At 39.2% G+C, this 18,828-nt stretch overlaps 1 protein-coding gene across 1 annotated transcript in view; it reads right to left on the bottom strand.

Moving 5' to 3' along the window:
- Positions 1–18,828, bottom strand: part of IMPG1 (interphotoreceptor matrix proteoglycan 1) — a 123,379-nt gene that overhangs the window by 42,871 nt on the left and 61,680 nt on the right. Inside the window, exons 8-11 of the mRNA XM_058669552.1 lie at positions 17,545–17,565; positions 15,744–15,988; positions 14,442–14,518; positions 13,531–13,609 (exon numbers count right to left, since the gene is read on the bottom strand). Coding sequence (XP_058525535.1) covers positions 13,531–13,609; positions 14,442–14,518; positions 15,744–15,988; positions 17,545–17,565 — 422 coding nt within the window. The remainder of the gene's footprint in view (positions 1–13,530; positions 13,610–14,441; positions 14,519–15,743; positions 15,989–17,544; positions 17,566–18,828) is intronic.

Below are 18,828 nucleotides of genomic sequence, written 5' to 3'. Positions count from 1 at the left end.
GGCCATTTCTCTAACTGCATCAAGTGGCTGTTCCAGGTAACAACTCTTTCCTCTGTCACTCCAGATTCCACCTAATGGGTGCTCCAGGTTTAAGCTTTTTTCCTGTGAGTGAGTCATGGGATTTGGGTAATTCTCTTTGTCTTTCTAGTCTATGGGTCCTAGCAGGGACCCATTTTTCTAAGGCCTGGACAACCTCTTCTGTTTGGTTTGCTTGCACTTCCTTCACAGCAAAATAATTCCATGTATTAAATGTTTAAATAGTAGTATGAACCACTATTAGATGTTTTTTTTTTCCAGCTTTTCAGGAAAGAAAAACCTAACTCCTGAAGAGCTTATTCTCTTTAAATTCTGGAGGACATGGTTTCAGTGAGAAAGGGATCTTACTACTAAAGAGGGATTTTAAAATGCTGGCACTGGCATAGAGGAGGCAATAGGCAGTGGTCCAGGACACAGCATGGTATTGGCTGAAGAAATGGATGCAAAATCACCTGGCAGAATCGATGGGTGTGAACAGGCAGGAAGCGCTTTCCTATTGGGACCAGATCAGAAGTTAGTCTTAAATATGTTTCTGTAGATTTTTAACTATGCCATTTCAAGCTATTGCTTCACAACCTGAGCCCAGGCTGGACACAGTTTGGGGAAATTTGGTTATGGAATCTGGTTCTAGGGAGATTGAGCTGTGTTTGGACCTCAAGTCCAAAAGGTAGATACAATGTCCTGCCTGTAGTATCAAGATACCTTCTATATTAGGAGCAAAGATAGAAACAAATTAATGTACTATGACTTAAAAAATGAAAAAATTGGCAAATGAGAAGTGACTGTTCTTGTTACACAAAAGCACAGGCTCATGAAACAATTTAAAATTTCAATATTTTACTCATTGAGTTTTTATGTTAATTTTGATATTTTGAAATTTGTTTAAATATTAGCTATGGAATTGTTTCCTCTTTGCTTCTGCACTTGAGGTATTCTCACTGTTAGCACCCCAATCCCAACCCTATAGGAAACACCCATGCATAGAGGGTATGCCCAGGTTAGATGAAAGAAAAGCAAGAAAAGGTCCGTGCAGGAATTCATGAAAGCATCATTCTAATGAATTGAAAAGTTTAATGTAGACTGAAGGTCTCACTGGGTATTAAGATGAAGCCCGAAGGGGAAAACCACGTTGATCAAACTCTGGGCAAATCACCCTTGAATTGGATAGTGCAGCCCCTGAGGGCTAAGGTTTAGATAAATATCTGCAAAGAGATGCATTACTGTAAGGACTAGCACTTGGCACAACAGTTAACACCACTGCCAGGATGCGTGTGTCTCATTAGAGTTCCTGATTCATATCCTGGCTCCTCTGCTTCCAGTCCAGCTTCCTGCTTAAATGTACCCTGGGAGGCATCAAGTGATGGCTCAAGCATTTGAGTCTGCCACCCATTCAGAGATGTTCTTTGTCCTGTTCCAGCTGTGGCTTTGTGAACACTGAATCACCAGATGGGCATTCTCTCTGCATTTGGCACTCTGCCTTTCAAATAATGAAAATGAATGAATGCATTAAAAAATGAAGATATAGACCACAGGCTTGTAATTGGGAACATGGATTTAGAGTAGGAAAGTATAATACTTGTAGTATAGCTTGTTCTCATGAAACAAAGTAATTATCAATGGTGAGGGCTGAAAGACACCATTACAGGGATATTGCTTTAAACTGCACAGAATATCAACTTGGATCTGTTACTCAGGCTGTGCTCCTTGGGATGGAGTAGAAAGGTTAATAATGAGCAGAGAAAATGAGACTCCCTGGGGGATAAGGAGCTGACAAATCCATTAATGTGTGTAAAGGCTAGAAACTTTAAAACAAAATGAGCAAATGAAAGAAAATATACAAATTAACTACAACAAATAATTGCTCTAATAAAACAGAAGAGCTTCAGACCTTTCTAATTGATACAGTGCAACAATGGGTCAAATTGCTCCTTACATTAAACTTCTAACATACAGCTAAAACTTAGTTTTGTGAATGGTTTTTTTTAAAGCCAGAAATTAAGGACACTCACACAAGTCATAACAAGTAATAAATTCAATTTCCTGTAATGTCTGGTAACACAATTAAGGTCTAAATACTGTAATATTAATTTTTCTGTTTCTCTTCAGCTATACCTAAGTTCCTGTTTATCTCAAAAGGAAAAAAAGATGTCACTAAGGGAGACATAAGGGAGACATTCACCACAGATGAAATATGAAGGTGTTGGCAGAAGTCTTCACCCCTTGGCATTTCCCAAGAGTTGGCCATCTTGTTTCAGTATTTTCCCATCCATTTCCATGGGATGCCACCTAAACTATTCACCCTCTACAGAAATGCAGGAACCATGGGAGAACCTGTCAGGTGGTTAGTAAATCACAGGCAAACGCCAGTGCAGCAACATAGCTTTGTTCAGCCTAAGAGATGAACCTATTTGCTATGACCAATTCCATTCTGTTCCTTTCCTTGAGCTAGTAGGTGTTTCCCAATTGCAGGCCTTTGATAAGACCATTATTCTTTTAAATTGGCTCTCCCAGGGAACCCTCCAGTTGCAGCACAGGTTTCTCTCTGGAAGCCGAATCCCTTGTGTTCCCAGCATTGATATTTCCTTCCATGTTAGAGATCTTGTTCAGGCCAGCTCAACTTTGCTCCCCCTCCAAGTTCTCTGATGCTGTTTCTGTTCTTTCCTCTGTATGTTATGATTCTTTTAAAAATTGTTTTATTTATCTGAAAGGAAGAGTCACAGAGAAAATGGGAGGGAGGGAAAGAAAAGACAGAGATACCATTCATCTGCTAGTTTTCTGCCCCAGTGGCGGCAGAAGCAACAGGTGAGCCAGACCAAAGCCAGCAGCCTAAACTCAGTTCAAACATGGGTGACAGGAGCCAATCTTTGTGCCATTTTCTGCTTTCCTAGACTATTATCAGGGAGTAGGGTCACAAGTTTAGCAGCCAAGACTCAAACCAGCACTCATGGGATGCTGATGTTGCAGCCAGCTCCACCTGATGGACCACGACACCATGCCCGATACCTGCTTATTAAAACAAGTGTTTCTCACAACTACAAGACCCTGTGTACATTTTATTCTTTCTACTACAATGTCCTTCACTGGTTTTTTCCTTCCTCTCCACTGTTCAGTTCTCCTGGCTATAAAATCTCTTGCATGGCTTCTTGAATATTGTAAAGCATTTTGAACACCCACCTCTACTTAAATTTAACACACAATAAACAGGAGTATATATAAGAGTACAAGTAATTGAATACCCTTGAGACACTCTGACTTTCAAAGTAGGAAAGATTTACTGAAACATCATTCAAGAGTATCACAAATACACAAGCTGACGACAAATACTGTAAATTCTCAAGTAGACTCCTCAAATCAGTAGATTTGCCTTTCTACAGAATAAAGACTGGTTTTAGAATATAAAGATATGTTTTCTCAAACTGAGATATGTAGGTCTTCTCTCTAAATACATGAATAAATAACTTTGTCCATTAGTGTAAATCTAGTAATCAGTTTACTGTGAGTACATATGAAATTACTTCAAAAAGTATACGGAAAAGTGAAATTTAAATATTTTTGTGCCAAAAATATGTGACAGAGCTTCAAACGTTTGGGCAAACATGCATACAGTATAAAAACTATGCACTGATTGTAGTTTTTATATCAAAGTAGATTTCTTTTAATTTCATGTTGAACAATTTTTGAATTACCATCATATAATGACACTTTGTTCATCTTAAGCTTTTTGCATCAACACAAATTTTATTTATTTAAAATAAAACATTCAAATAAACATAGTAATCCACCTCTTACAAATGCTCTCACTTGTTCCATATTTGAATGTAGTTTGGCCCGTTTTGGAGATGCTGACTTTGGATGATATTTAGCAAGTATTTTATTAAAGTTTCATGGATTAGCACTTGTCTCAAGCATTTCAAATGCCATAAAGTTAATACACCTGCTCTCGCAAGGATTTTCCGTAACCTGTCAATACAGAGAACTTGGCAGTCACCGACGGAAAGTTATTTTTCCATCTCATTGCCAATGAAGAAAAATAGAAGTAGAATAAACTGCAAATCCCCTTATGTTTTGTTTGATTTAGTGGGCAATACAGGTTAAATTCTGAGCAATAAGATCTGTGTAAAGATTAAGTTTCAGTTTTTCTGATTTACATTTTTGAGGTTGGAGGAGTGTGACCTATCCCCTTTAGCAGAAGTACATCATAGTCCTGGAGGGTGTTGCCTGTGTGGACTTACCTTGCATATACTAACCACTGCATGATACTCATAATCTTCAGAATAGAAGTGGAGTTTGTTAAAACATAAAACATAAAAGCTAAAAGAATTTCATTGGGTTCTAGACATATCTGTTTGTAAATGCTCTTGTATATCTAAGTACTTCAGGGGTGCCTAGCTACTTTTCCCTAAATTTAGGAGTTGGCTGTTGATTTGATTAAAATGCCCATATAATACAATTCACGACAGTTCTCAGGGTGACATTTCTTCATAGTCTCACAGGGATCTGGTTGCTCACTGGCCTTAAATCATTGACGTGTAATGTACTTCCTACTCTGTAAAAATGGGCAGAAAGGAACTTCTGTCCTTCCACTCTAATTCTAGTATTAAATATGGGTCAAGAAAAGGAGCAAGAGGTAGGCATCCCTGATAATATGACTAATCTTTGTCCTAATTATTTGAGATGTGATACATATGGAGAATAGAAAACTATGGTTTTTGGTTGGATGTCACATTGACTACCCCTTTAATGCAACCATGTGCCTTTCTCTGTGTGACTGAAATGGGAAAGCTTTGTCATCCCATTGTTGACTGCGTACTTCTTGCCCTTTCTTCTATGGCTTCCTTCCAATATGTGAGAAGTGACAACGTATCACCACTAGAAAACATTTTCCTTTTAAAGATTTTTATTTTAAAGGTGGTTTCTCAGAGGGAAGGAGAAAGAGTGACATCATCCTTTTGCTGGCTCACTTTTCTAATAGCTGCAGCTGCTAAAGCTGAGCCAATCCAAAGCTAGTAGCCTCTCCTGGATCTCCCTCTGGTGCGGGGCCCAAGCATTTGAGCCATCTTCCACTGCTTTCCAAGGCCATAGGCAAAGAGCTGAATAACAAGTGAGCAGCCAGGACACCAACATGGGATGCTGGTGCTGTAGGTGGAGGCTTACTCTACATGCCACGGTACTAGCCCCAAACACATCTTTTCTGTTACAAATAATATTCTGTTGGGCAACCCTGCTTTTCTGCTGCATTGTTGTGGATTGTTACATTGCTATTTGATTTGCTGATTTTAATCTTGGCTTTGCAACTTCCCTGCTGATAAAATGTAAGGCATTTTCCTGGTTGTGTCCTCAAGTGGTGTAGAGATCAACTCTCATGTTTCTTCTTAGAAAGGCTCACTTCCCAACCTAACTGCTTCTCAAATATCTTAGTTCCAAATGCCATCACTTTAGAGATTTTGCCTCCAAAATAAGCATTTTTATGGGAGATAGAGCCATTTCATTCCCAGTAATGGTAACGTTTCCTACAGTATTTCCTCGGTGCAATATTGACACAATTGTTCTTCCTTAGGTCTTAGAGTATTTTTTTTAAACTTCCTCAGTTTTCCCATTGAAGAACTGAATGACCTGTTCTTTTTAAAATGGATAATAAACCTCTTCATTCATTCATCTTAATTAAAAAGTAAAATTGTATGTAGATGTATGGATAACATCGCCTGTTAATAAGTATATATTGTAAAATACGCAAATAAAGCTATTTAACATGCACATTTCAATACATTTATGTATCTTCTGGGTGATATCTGATACATACTCTTGGAAATTTTCAAGCATATAGCATGATTTCACAGTAGTCCTGGAGCTAAACATATTTCTTTAGTTTAAACTGAAATTTTGTGACTTTTGTCCCATTAGACCTCTGTATCCACATTCTGAATATCTGTTGATTCCAGTCTACACCTATTTTTTGCCACAGTCTTCACAACGTTTCCCTTGCTTATTAAAGTAGGAACAATTTCCTTATTCATCCTCTGTTTTCAATTCCCATCACTTGGGGAATTCACAGAAACACACACTTGAGTTGTGATATGACCCTTAAATTACCTTAGTTTTTAAGTTAATATTTCTATTAAAATGTTCATAGTGGCTTGATTGTGAAATGTGCTTAAGGGCTTATTCATTAGAACTGTATACCAGTGAGGGATGATCCAGGGAAAAGAGCTCAACAGGTTTATTCTAGTTGTTTCAGTGCCATCACGTGCAAGAAGAAAGAATTGGTTTCCATATAATCTCTGAGGGGCTGCAGAGCTCTGTGGTGCGGTACACATGAGAGCTGCTGTGTACTGCTTCTCTCGCCCTGATGAACTGCTGGTACTGTCACTAGTTACAAACACAACTCCAGCAGAGTGTGCACGGCCTCTCTCAGAAACAAGAGAATGCAGATGCAAAATCCAAAGTGAAAAATATGATAGACAATGAAAACTGAAATAAAAACCCAGAGCAAAACAAAACTCACTGGATTGTCAGGTTAGGATCTCTTGACCAGAATGTGTAAAAGCTTGACCAGTCTGATACTTTAAGAAACCGTAGCCATGATTATTTTAAGATGATCATAAGAAATCCTAAGGTGCTAAGCATCATTATATGCACTCATTCGGCTTCTTGTAGTCACCTTGTAGCTTTCTCTTCTGTATTGCATGGGTCCATGAAGAATTGCTCATTCTGATCATAGTTGATACTTACCTATCTCCCTCATTCTGTAAATGTGAGCCAACAGAATTGGACAGAAGTGATCAAAGTGACCGTGTAAGGATCTGAGAATAAATGAACACTAGCACCTCCTAGGATGTGTCCACTGGTTGCATGACCACCAAGAGGTAACAGGAAGGCAATAGTTGCATAGCTGAGAGGTGACCAAAGCCAATTCACAGATTTAGTACAGAAATGGCAGACATATTACAGGCCCTACCACCAACATTGTTCATTAGTCAGGCCAGTCTGAACACACGCACAGTCCAAGAATTCTTCATTTTGCTTTTGTTTCTTAAATACCCTTCAGTTTCTTCTCTCTCCCTTTCTATCACTTATGCATTAGATGTCAATATTTCTAGGCTGGATTACTGCTAAGACTCTTCTAACTCATTATTTGCGTTTGCCTACCTTCTGCCAGTTCTTCACAGTGCAGTCAGAAGGATTTGTTTAAGCTCAAGTGTGATACATCAGCCTTTTCTTGAAACTTTTAGTGATTCTTAATAGAACTTTACAAAGTGCTTCATTTCTATGGTGCCATCATTTTCTCCCCTCCAAGTCCTCTGCTCTGGATAGACTTGCTTTCTTTACTTTGTGTCAGCATGCCATGCCGCTTCCAGTGTCATCCATACCCCTCCCCGCAAATTGCCCTTCATCACCCGTTCATTCTTTGCTTGTCTGTCATGTAGATTTCAGTTTAGATTTTTCCTTCTTCGGAAGAGAAGTTGGTTATATAAAATCAATATTAAAAATCTTATGGGACCAAGTATTTGCAGCAATTAAGATGCTACTGGGATGCCTGCATCCCTTATCAGGGTACCTGGGTTCAAGTACTGAATCCTCTATTGTGGATCCAGTTTTCTCCCAGTGTGCACCCTGGGAGGCAGATTATGTAGCCCCTGAATTCACAGGGGGTACCTGTATTAAGTTCTAGTCCCTTGGCTTTGACCCAGCCTAGCCCTGGCTGTTCAATAGGCTTTTGGGCAATGAACAATTAGAAGTATTTTATTCCTGCATATTTCTTTCAAATAAGATGAAAGTAAAGAATTAAAAATGAAAATTATGTTTTTGCCTGCTTCTAATTCAGATCTGGTTTTTAAAAATTTGTTTATTTGAAGGGCAGAGTGGTGGTTCACTTTCCAAATGGCTGCGACAGCCTGGGCAGTTCCTTTTAGAGTCCAGGATCCTGGAACTCAGTATGGATCTCTTACGTGGGTGGTGGAGGTTCAAAGATTGTCCCACTTTTAAAAAAAAGATTTATTTACTTTTATTGGAAAGTCAGATTGACAAGAGAAAGATCTTCCATCCTCTGATTCACTCCCCAAGTGGCCGCAATGGCTAGAGCTGAGCCAATACAGAGCCAAGAGCTTCCTCCAGGCCTCCCACACGGGTGCAGGGTCCCAAGACTTTGGGCTCTCCTCTGCTGCTTTTCTAGGCCACAAGCAGGGAGCTGGATGGGAAGTAGAGCATTCAGGTTACAAACTGTTGCCCATATGGGATCCTGGTGCATGCAAGGTCAGGAATTTAGCCTCTATGCTACCACACTAGGACCAATAATTCCAGTTTTAAAGTTCCTCCTCAAAGGGGATCAGCAGTGACAGCATGAAAATGGTGAGCAGATGTGGCTTTATCTGGTTCTGCCTTCATGCAAGGAACTTGTTATGCCAGGAAATGCTGGGTTTCCTTGAGGATCCTGCAGGACTTGCCCAATCTTTTGCTTCTTCCCCAAATAGAGTAGTAGGGAGCTGGATCAGCCAGAAATGGAAATGGTGTTCATATGGGAAGCCAGAATTACTGGTAGTGGCGTAGCTTGCTGTACCACAGTGACAGCTTTCTGGTTTGTAAATTGCATGCTTTATAAAATCTAAATCAGTAAAATTTCTATGCATACATGAGGGTACTTCAAATTTCCAATTCCATTGGAAAGAATCTGCTCTACTTGTTATCTTTTCTGGCCGTTGGGAATGTGGTGTTCAGAGATGGAGTGCAATTGCAATCCTTTGGGGAAAGGCCATTGTGCACTTCCTCATGACCTTTGTCCGATGGACCTCTCAACAGTTTTTGTAAGCAGCACACTCCTTGTAGGAAATCCTTCTCTGGCATCGATAAGACAATGAATTGACCTCAGGGCCTCACACTCAGCTGAATTTGTCTTCTAAACCTTTACAAATCTTACCATTATCTCTTCATCCTAAAGTGGAGCATTTTAAATAGCATCTTTGCCTAGCCTTCCTGATTGAAATTTAGGATATGTAAAATTTTTTTTTTTTGGCTAGGAGAGTCTTACAGCAAGTTTCTTCTACTTTATGCTTACATTTACATAAATCAGTGTGGTAGTTGTTCTATCACATGAGGTGGAGCTGATTAAAGCTCTTCACCATTTTCATTTGGCAAAATATTTACCAAACAAGGAGTGGTGCCTTGCAGGGCAGGCTATTTGGAGTTGAGCAGGCCCACCCGCCAGGTGTTAGAGACGAAACATACTGATTGACCCAAAAAAGACAGCAGTGACAGTTATGAAACAGTAAACATCTGCCAGACATAGAACAGGAATCTTTAAAAAAAAAAAACAGCAAGAATGCATCCTTTCATTTGAGAAATTCAGTATTGGAGGAATCACAGACCTACAGAAAAATAGCTTCACTACTGGGTGGCAAATTTTGGACATGGGCATAGATGCTTGGTTCAGGGAAAAGACACTAATTCTGAATCATTTCTAAGGGGAATCTGGAGAATGCTTCAGAGGTGGCAACATGGTAATGGGAACTTAAAATAGGAGTTGGAGGTCATCAGGACAAGAGTCGGGAAAGGTGTTGCAGACACGAGAAACTTAGGTAAGGCACAGACCATGACAATGGATGGGATATGTGTCCATTGCAGAAATTCATACAATTCATAGCACAACCCCCCCACCAAAAAAAAAACCCCGGACTGTTCATTTGGCTCTGAGCTTCTTCATAGATAGATTTTAAAAAGGAAATAAATTATTTTCATCAACTCCTCCATGGGAGTAACTTACTACAGATTCACTCCTTCAACTTGCGTAACATAATTTCCTGCCTAGAGCATGTCAGGTATCTGGCTAGATATACTATAGCAGTGAGTAGAGACAGACTACAGTCCGAATTCAAAGAATGCTAGTGAAGAACCTACTCATTCTCTGCTTTTGTGATTTCTGCTTTACTTGCTTGGCTGGGGGCTGTGCGAACTCCAGGCCTGAAAGTCTACATGACACCTGGCAGGACACATGCCATGTCATGTAGGCAGAGCACTCCTGGGGAAGGAGGGCCCTGGTGTTAGACAAGAGTCACTGCCCTGTAGCCCATCAGTTGTACTTTTTGAAAGGTGCTTGCTTCAAACTCACCAACAGAAGTCTGCCAACTTGCTGTTTTTGAGAGTTAACAGTTAAACTGACCAATCATGACTATATAATTGTGTGGAATTGGCCTGAAGTGTATCAGAACCCTGTGCTATTGAACCACTGTCTTTTTTTTGGACCTTCTTCCGCCCCTTCTGCTGCAGTTTTTCCTGCTTTGGCCACCTTGGTGATGGCAGTGGCCGCCGCAGGGTGGCTGCTATTGCTCCCCCATCCTGCTGGGCTGGGAGCCTAGGTTAGTTTTGAATTAACTGCCTTTATACATTTCAATTGACTTCAGATTCTGGTGATTTTCTGGGGATCACAAAATCCCGGCACAATGCTAGCATTTGGTTTCTACATTGGATGCATTCTGTTTAACACTGATACCTCAGCTTTGATGTCATCAAAAGGTGAGATTAGGAAGCATGGACATGTATGCTGATTTTGACACATCTAGGGAATAAAAGTCAAAACAATATTAAGGAGGAGAATAGCTCCACCTGCAGTTGGCTTCTTCAAATAGTGCAGTTCATTAAGAGATTTGGCTTGGAGTTGGCACTCTGATCCAGCAGGTTAAGCTGTTGGGTTGTGATGCTGGCACCCTGTGTCAGAGTACCAGTTTAAGACCCAGCTGCTCTGCTTTTGATCCAGTCTCCTGCTGATGTATTGGGGAAAGCAGTGGATGGCCCAGGAACTTGAGTCCTTGTCATCCATATAGGAGACTACGATTAAATTCCTTATTTTGGATTATAGATTGGCAGAGACCTGGACATCCATGTGAGTAGTGTCAGCAGAAGGAAAATTTCTTTCTCTCCCCCTACTCTCTAAGTCTACCTTTCAAGTAAAAAAATGTTAAATATTTGGCTTGTGTTTTAAGTAGAATATCTCATAAGTGGAAAAAAGCTGTAATTTGGAAGGGAGAACACAGAAGGGATTGTCTCTTCATGTGTTAGATGATCATTCAAATGAGTGAAACCCAAAATGTCTGTCAACTACACGCACACAGCACCGTAAGACATTTTTGCCCCAGCTATTTGATGCTACTTTGAATAAGTTTGGATGCATGTTGTGTGGAGGACAGAATGTCAGTTTGTCCACATGGCTACAATCCTTATTTTTATAAACTAGGAGTAATTTCATGAGGTAACTGGCTCTGTAAGAAACAATAACTTGGGATTCACTCCTCTGAAGAAATATTCCTAACAGAACTCCTAATTCTGTCTAACATACAAATTCATTTTGTGTTCTAGAGGCTTAGTTTGCAAGTACTTTAACTCAGAATTAGCTACTAAATTAAACCACATATGTGGAAAGATTTTCATGACTTTCCTCCTGAGGTTTTAATGGCTTAGTAGGCGTTTGGTGACACTAAACTTAAAATTCTTCCAGGCTAAAATTATCTTGATAATGTCATGGTGCAGAACTTTGGAGACTTAATTTTCATTAAGTGCATGGGAGAATCTCAGAATCATTTTATAGGGGAGAGCAGCTGTGGTCTTGTCTGGAATATTTACACTCTAGGCCAGTGGCAGGAATCCCCTCCTCCTCCTGTTCAATACCAACCAAAGACTGGCTGTGAGTTTTTCCTTACAGGAATGTACTGAAGGTTGTGCAGCAGTCCATTTCTTCCTGGATTAAGGACTGCCGTCAGAACCTTGCTGCCTGTAGAGTTGCAGTGACGAAGTGGGCTTTGACATTTGCTCATTTTCAGTGAGATCTGTCAAGGAAACCCCTGGTACTACTTTTATATAGTAGGGAGGTGGATGTGGACAGGACAAGGTTTATCCTGGTGATAATGCTGCTTTTGAGAACCGTCAGGGTCTGATCATGAAGATCTAAATGATGTGACTGTGTTTTACTCTTCACACAGCCAGCTAAGAAACTCAGACTCAAATTCATAAACGCCGTAAAACATTGATAGAGCTTCATAATGCTAAATTCCAATGATTTTCTCTATGTTAGCATCTGATTTAAAAATTGTAAAGTTCACAACATAAATTATATTATAGATGAGTGATTCACTGGAAAGTAATACGATTTTGTGTAACTACTGCAACTAATCAGTGCCAAAACATTTCTATTACACCAAGAGCAATCTTTGTTTTATGTTCTATTGTATTTCCTTTCAGGTCTATGAAATATAACTTACTCAGTGCATTTCTGTATCACATGCAAGTCTTTTTTTAAAGAATGAATAGGATTTTAATTAAAAAAATTAGAAAATCTAGTAATAAGCCCAAGTTACGAGATTGAGGAGTTGTTGGTAACATACTAAGGAGTTGGTTGCCAGGGTTGTGGTGAAGTTAAGCTGCAGCCTAAAGTGCTGGCACCATATATGGGTGCCAGTTCAAGTCATGGTTGCTTCAGTTGTGATCTACCTTTCTGCTAAATAGCCTGGGAAAGCAATGCTTGGGCCCTTGTACCCACATGGGAAACCTGGAGGGAATCCAGGATCCCAGCTTTAGCTTGGCCTGCCCCTGATGATTGTGGCCACACTGGAAGTGGCCATTGGATGGAAGCCTTGGCCATTTCTCCCCCTCTCTCTATAATCTGCCTTTCAAAATAAATGAACCAAATCTTAAAATGCAGGAGTCATTGTATCGAAGCCAAGTGAAATTTCAAGAAGGGAGTGTTAATAAGAGCCACACAGCAGAAACACTGAGTACAAAAAAGATGAAAATGAATTTGCTGATCAATAGGAATTCACCTGGGGCTTTTGTTAAAGTTGTAAGCTTAGAACATGTAATTAAAATAGTAAACTTGTGGTTCTAGTTCTGAGACTAACTATGGTGTGAGCTTGGGAAAGTTTTGCATCTCTAGTTGTGGTTATCTCATGTTTGTACAGTGGCTTAAGTAAATTATCTGTTTTACTGTCTTGTTCTATACTTACAAATGGAATAAATAAATAGAAATGTGATTAGTAAAGCAATTTTGCAAATACAAAAAGTACTCTCATAAATACATTTTCATTAATCTGTTTGAAATTGTGACATTGTGATATGACTTTGATACTATAGTTGTAAAAATTTAGTGAGCATTTAATAGCAATATAATAGCACTTACGCAGGACTTATTTCCTGGTGCACTCTGTTTTGATTGCCGAGAGGAGGTTGTTCTGGGTGGGCAATGGTTGATTTTGCTTTCATTTTAACTTCTTTCACCACATTCATCAGGAAAGGGTTGTCAGTGTTAACTGTGTTGCTGGATACTATAGCCAAGGGAAGGAGCGTGGGATGCCCTCGTCCTAGGAAGAGGGTGGCCAGTGAACAATTCAATTGGAAATTCTGAGAACAAACCTTGTCATGGACTGAGAAGGACTTGTCACTGTGTCTGAGACAGTGTCAGGGACAGATTCCTCAGAGCATTGTCACTAAATTTGACTTGGGGGGAGGGGAACTCACCAGATAGACCATGCTCTGTTCTATCCATTGTCTCCAGCACAGGTACACCAAGAGAAAGTTCTGGGCTCAAGGTAGCATCCTGAAGAATGAATTTAGAAAGACATTTTGAGAACAGATACAAGGATCCACTCCATATATTTTCCATTTCATTTGAATTTAAGTAAAGATTTTGGTAGTTGACTTAGATGTACTATGGAGGAATGTTCTTTGTAGAATTATATCCTGGAAAGATAACAGGACTTAGTAAAATGGAATGATAACAGTGACAATACAGTTAACTGCATTGGCTGTTCAGTCTGCCTAAATAATGTTCTGCATATGTGTCAATCATGTGGCAATTTATGGTTTAATCTAAATATACGCTTAAATGTCAATTTTATTACCTAAATTTATAATTTCTTATTTTAAAAACACATTTTTACTTGCCAAATTTCCATGAATAAGTATATAGGCAAAAGTGCAAAACTTAAAAAATTATGAAGTGTTTGTATTTATTTCTGAAAGTCAGAGTTAATATATTCTGCTTTAATTACTTTTTTCAGGTCATGAAAATGTATTTGCTTTATCAAAAATTGAGCACATTCTGACTAATTGAAACAAAGACTGAACAAAATTGAAGGAAACTTTGAATTTTAAGATATTTGAAGTTCAAGTAGCATTATGTTTTATTAATACTGATACTGGAAGTGGGTTAACAAACTACTGCCTGTGAAATATAGAAAAGAATTATAATTAGCACCACAAATGGGGATTTTGCTGTTTAGTCCTTGAACTTACTTTGGTGTGTGTGTGTGTGTGTGTGTGTGTGTGTGTGTGTGTGTGTGTGTGTTTGTGTGTGGCAGGGGTAGAGGGGAGGGATGGAATGTTTTCAGGCTTTCTCTTAGAAGAACAAGTGCAACAAAGTCGCTCACCGTGGTGACATCAGTAAGGGATGTTGGCAGCCCTAATTCGGTGTCAGGATCAAGGTTTGGTAGTGACTCAACAGCTTCTGTGGGTAAAAAATCAGAAGACTTCAATGTTTCTGATTTTCTTTCAGAGTTGAGGCACTAGAACGTGATTAACAAATCAGTTATTAAAGGGTCGTACAACGAATCATAAGCACCACACAAACTGATGTCCTTCATCGTGTCGCTCAGATGAATGGCTTAGGGTTTATTTTGCATGTATTTATGGTATGAGTAGTTCTTTTGATGGATTTAGCAGGGTCTTCACTGTTAGTTTTAGACCAGGCAGTCAGGCCAATAGGTTAGGCCAGTAGGAACAAAAATGTGGTAGGTTGACAAATATGACTAATGTAACTTAAATATTGCAACCAAAGACCATTTGTGAGGTCCACTTGCCTACTAAAGCCTGAGTTTCAGAAAACCGCAGGAGTCCCAATGATGCAGGGTATCTGAGATGAGTCTAATGCTGACCTTTCCCTACCCAGGATCTTCCCTCACCCTGGATCTTGCCTGTTTCAAGGGAACTTTGGGATGCTTCCTAGAGTTACGACTTTGAAGTGTGGTCATTGTCTTAAACTATACCTATAGATTGCACAAAAACTGTTCTTATATTAATAAAAAACTGAAAAATAGACACAGAACTAGAACGTGACAATTTCATGCCCTGTTGCATTTAAAACAGCACCCTCTAGCTTGTCACTTATTGTGCCAACCAAAGAGTTCCATGTCCCGAGGGTCTCCAGGCACCCTTGAGATTCCCAAGTTGGTTTGATCTCCTTTTAACCTCTTTAGATCCACATTTCTCATGTCTCATTGCTACTTTCTGCTCCAGGAAAGTATATTACATACACTACATCAAAGCCTCCTGCCCTCTGTAATAGACTATTTGGCGATCTGTCAGGCCTAGGGGTAACAACAAGCAAACCCTTACAAACCCTTTTGCAAACTCTCCTCTCTTAAGGTGGCAGAAAACTGATGGATTTACTAGTTGAGGGAAAAACTATCCAGCTTTCTGCATATATTGCACTGGCTCATCAAGGTTGACAGGACTAAACTTACTTTCCTCTCCTAGAACTCTCAATGGTCTAACTGGTCATCAAAAACTCATCAAATAATACAAAGGAAGGACTGAAAAAAGACAAATGGCACCGAACATGATGTCACTCTCAGTAATGATTTTTAGCAAGTCTGTTAGAATGACAACTTCCACCGTACATTCGTAAACAGTCTGTCAGTTTGAAACTCAGAATGATGAAATCACCAACTGACCATCAGTGAACTGGATTGTCCTCACATCCAAGGACTGGTCTTCCTCTAGGACCCTGCTGATGAGAACTTGAAGGTTTGTAGCTGTGAGAGAGATTTCTGGTTGCTTGTGCTCTTCTTTGGTTCCATGATGGATTCCACTTTCAAGTGTGTTAGAATCGATAGACTGGAAATGACTTGCAGGGCTTTTGGCCTCTGTGCTGTCTTTCTTAAAGATGGCCATGAGTTGTATCTGAGTGGAGCTTGAACTGTAGGCAGCAAGGACACATCCCACCCAAAGACATTGTTACGCGCCGTGTTAAGAGATTCACTATGTTGTTCCAAAGCCTCAGGACAGCCTCAGCATCTTCCCTGATAGCATTTGAAGGGATATCCCACTTTGAAACATTTCAATGCTAGCCAGAAACTTGACAAAAAATTATGTATACTTTTTTTCTAAAGTAAAATGCCAGCACAGGGATTAAATCCAATCTGAAAGACCTCTAAATGAATTAAGTGATCATAGATACTTTTTGAAAAAGACCTAAAGTTAAAATACTGCCAAATATTCATTGTTTAGTGATGTTTTGAGTCAGTGCCAGTCACAAAAGGAATGAGTTGCTCTTTGTTCTACAAAAAGCCTCTAGTAGGAAGACCTATGAAGTAGTAATGTGAGCCAAACATCATGGCATAGCAGGTAAAATTGGCACCGGTGCATCAAATGTGCATTGGTTTGTGTTCTGGCTGCCCTACTTCGAATCCAACTCCCTTCTAATGGCCTGGGAAAAGCAGTAGAATATGGCCTGGAGAAAGCAATAGAAGATGGCCCAGGTGGTTGGGCCTCTGCCACCCACATGGGAGGTCCTGCTGGAGCTCCTGGTTTCTGCCTGGCTCAGCCCTGGCTGTGGCAGACACTTGGGGAGAGAATGAGAGGATGAGAGATCTGTCCGCTCCACCTTGCTCTAATTTTGACTCTCCAATAAATAGGCAAATCTTTAAAAAATAAATAGTAATGTAGGGCGTAGCAGTAAGACCACAGGCCATACATGTGGTAACCAAGTCACAGCTTCAAAGTTCTTAAAGCCACTTCTTACATTCTGTTTTTCTAAGTATTTTAAATTAAAATCTTTAAGTGCAATGAGAGAAACTGGGTATGAGAAAAGAGGAAGAGAAGTATTACAGAGCAACTTTATTATCACATTTCTTAATTTCAATGGGGCCTTTTTTATAGGTCTGTCCTCGGGAATTACGTTTTATCTCTTGGCTTATGTAATAAATCCACACAGAAGAATACAGAGTTTTAAAGGCCACAGGGACTGATAATACGTTTTCTTGGCAGTTCTTTGACCACACAATCAGATTCTACAGTTCATTATTTTGCTAGTCAATTATACGAACCAAAGTTCAATCCTCATTACTGAGCTTACTATGTTGTATCCTTTTATGCAAACCTACCTTGGAACCAAGCAGCAAATGAGCTTCATGGTTTCATCCCATACCTAGGTTGGCTGTATGAACAAAACAACTTGCCATCACAAGTAGCATTTATGAAACAGTGGAAGCAAGTGATTTTGAGTTTTATCTCGTTAGGTTTAGATTTTGGAAAACCCTCTTCAACTTCTTAAGTCAATGTTTTCCTAACTACTCTACAGAATAGTTTTGGTTTCAGAGGTATTTTTACTACTGAGTCATTGAGAAATGATTAAATAAATAGCAAACCAGTAAAAAGTCGTTGGCTTTCATAAACATTTCTATGTAAAAATTTGTACATTAAATGCAAATTTGGGGAAAATATTCTCTTTCTTAAAATAACAACGCAACATACCCATCTCTTTCTTTCTTTGGTCTTCATTTCATCACATGTGAACATGCAAAGGAGAAAGAATTTTTTGATGGTTATTTAACTATGCAATATTAATTCATGTACCCAAAACCTCCCTCCCCTCCATTGTTCCTATGTTTACAGAGAATTTGAAGGAAACATAAACTGGTATCCAAATTTAGATGAAAATTTTGAGAGTCATTTGACTCTGGCGAAGTAAGCATCATTATATGATGTTTCTGGTTAAAATTTGAGCCTTAGAAAGATTATATGTACTTTGGTCTTAAACTTTCTGACTTCCTCAAATGCTTTCTAAAGAGCACAAATATATCCTACACATTTTACATTTTGGATGTTGTTGGTGCCAGGAAGTTTGTGAAAAGTGTTTTGTAAATGAATTTCTCATCTCCGGAATGGCATTAAATGATTTGTTTCTTCCTGAAGGTAATTTATCTGAGGCTAATCTGTGAAACTCACATTTTGTTGACAGGTGACTTTTTGAATTGCTTTCATCAGTAAGCTTTGCGGAATTGGTCCTATTCACCAGGGGCCAGCATGTGGGAAACAGCCACCTTTTAATTGGGTCAGTGGGCTGCACAGGTAGTTCACAAGCATTCTTGAGGATTATGCTGTTGAACATAATCATCTCCCAGGTCATAGAAAAAGGCATGCGCTCACATAGGGAAAGGTTTGCTTAGAGATTGACAGGGCGAGGGTTCAAACTCTGGCCTTCCAGCCTCCGAAGCCTGGGCTCATTTTCTATGCCACCACTTGCTTGTGCCTGAAAAAAGCCATTTGGTCAGCTAACCAACAAATACATTTAGGATATTTTTAGATGTATTCTTGTATGTGGATTTAGTTTGGAAGCTATATTCCATTTCTCTATCTCGAAAGAAAGATTCAGTTTCATAGGCTGTATCTTTACATTTTTGCCTAGGAAAATTTCATTGCCTGAGGTTTTGCTTTTTTTGCTGAAGTACATTTTTCTTTTATTAAAAAGAACTATTCTCATTTCCTGCAGTTTTAAATTAAAATGTTTTCTTTAACTACAGTGGTTTGTCCAGAGGATCTTGTCATTTATGCAGAATATTTTCCTATCAACCTTAAAATTTTCTGTAATCTAATTTCACTCGAAATACTGCAGAGCAGCATCCTGAAATAAAGAAAAATGAGTGTGTTTTGGCAAATATTAAGGGTTTCATCTTTTATAATTTATGCTTCTCCATAATGCATTCCTCTGGAGTTATAAAAAAAATCAGGGGTATCTGATAGATTTGGAAGAAATGG

The sequence above is a fragment of the Ochotona princeps genome, chromosome 1 (assembly GCF_030435755.1).
Source record: "Ochotona princeps isolate mOchPri1 chromosome 1, mOchPri1.hap1, whole genome shotgun sequence".
NCBI classification, from domain to species: domain Eukaryota; kingdom Metazoa; phylum Chordata; class Mammalia; order Lagomorpha; family Ochotonidae; genus Ochotona; species Ochotona princeps.
Note: the sequence above shows the minus strand (reverse complement) of the source record. Positions and strands in the feature narration are given on the sequence as shown.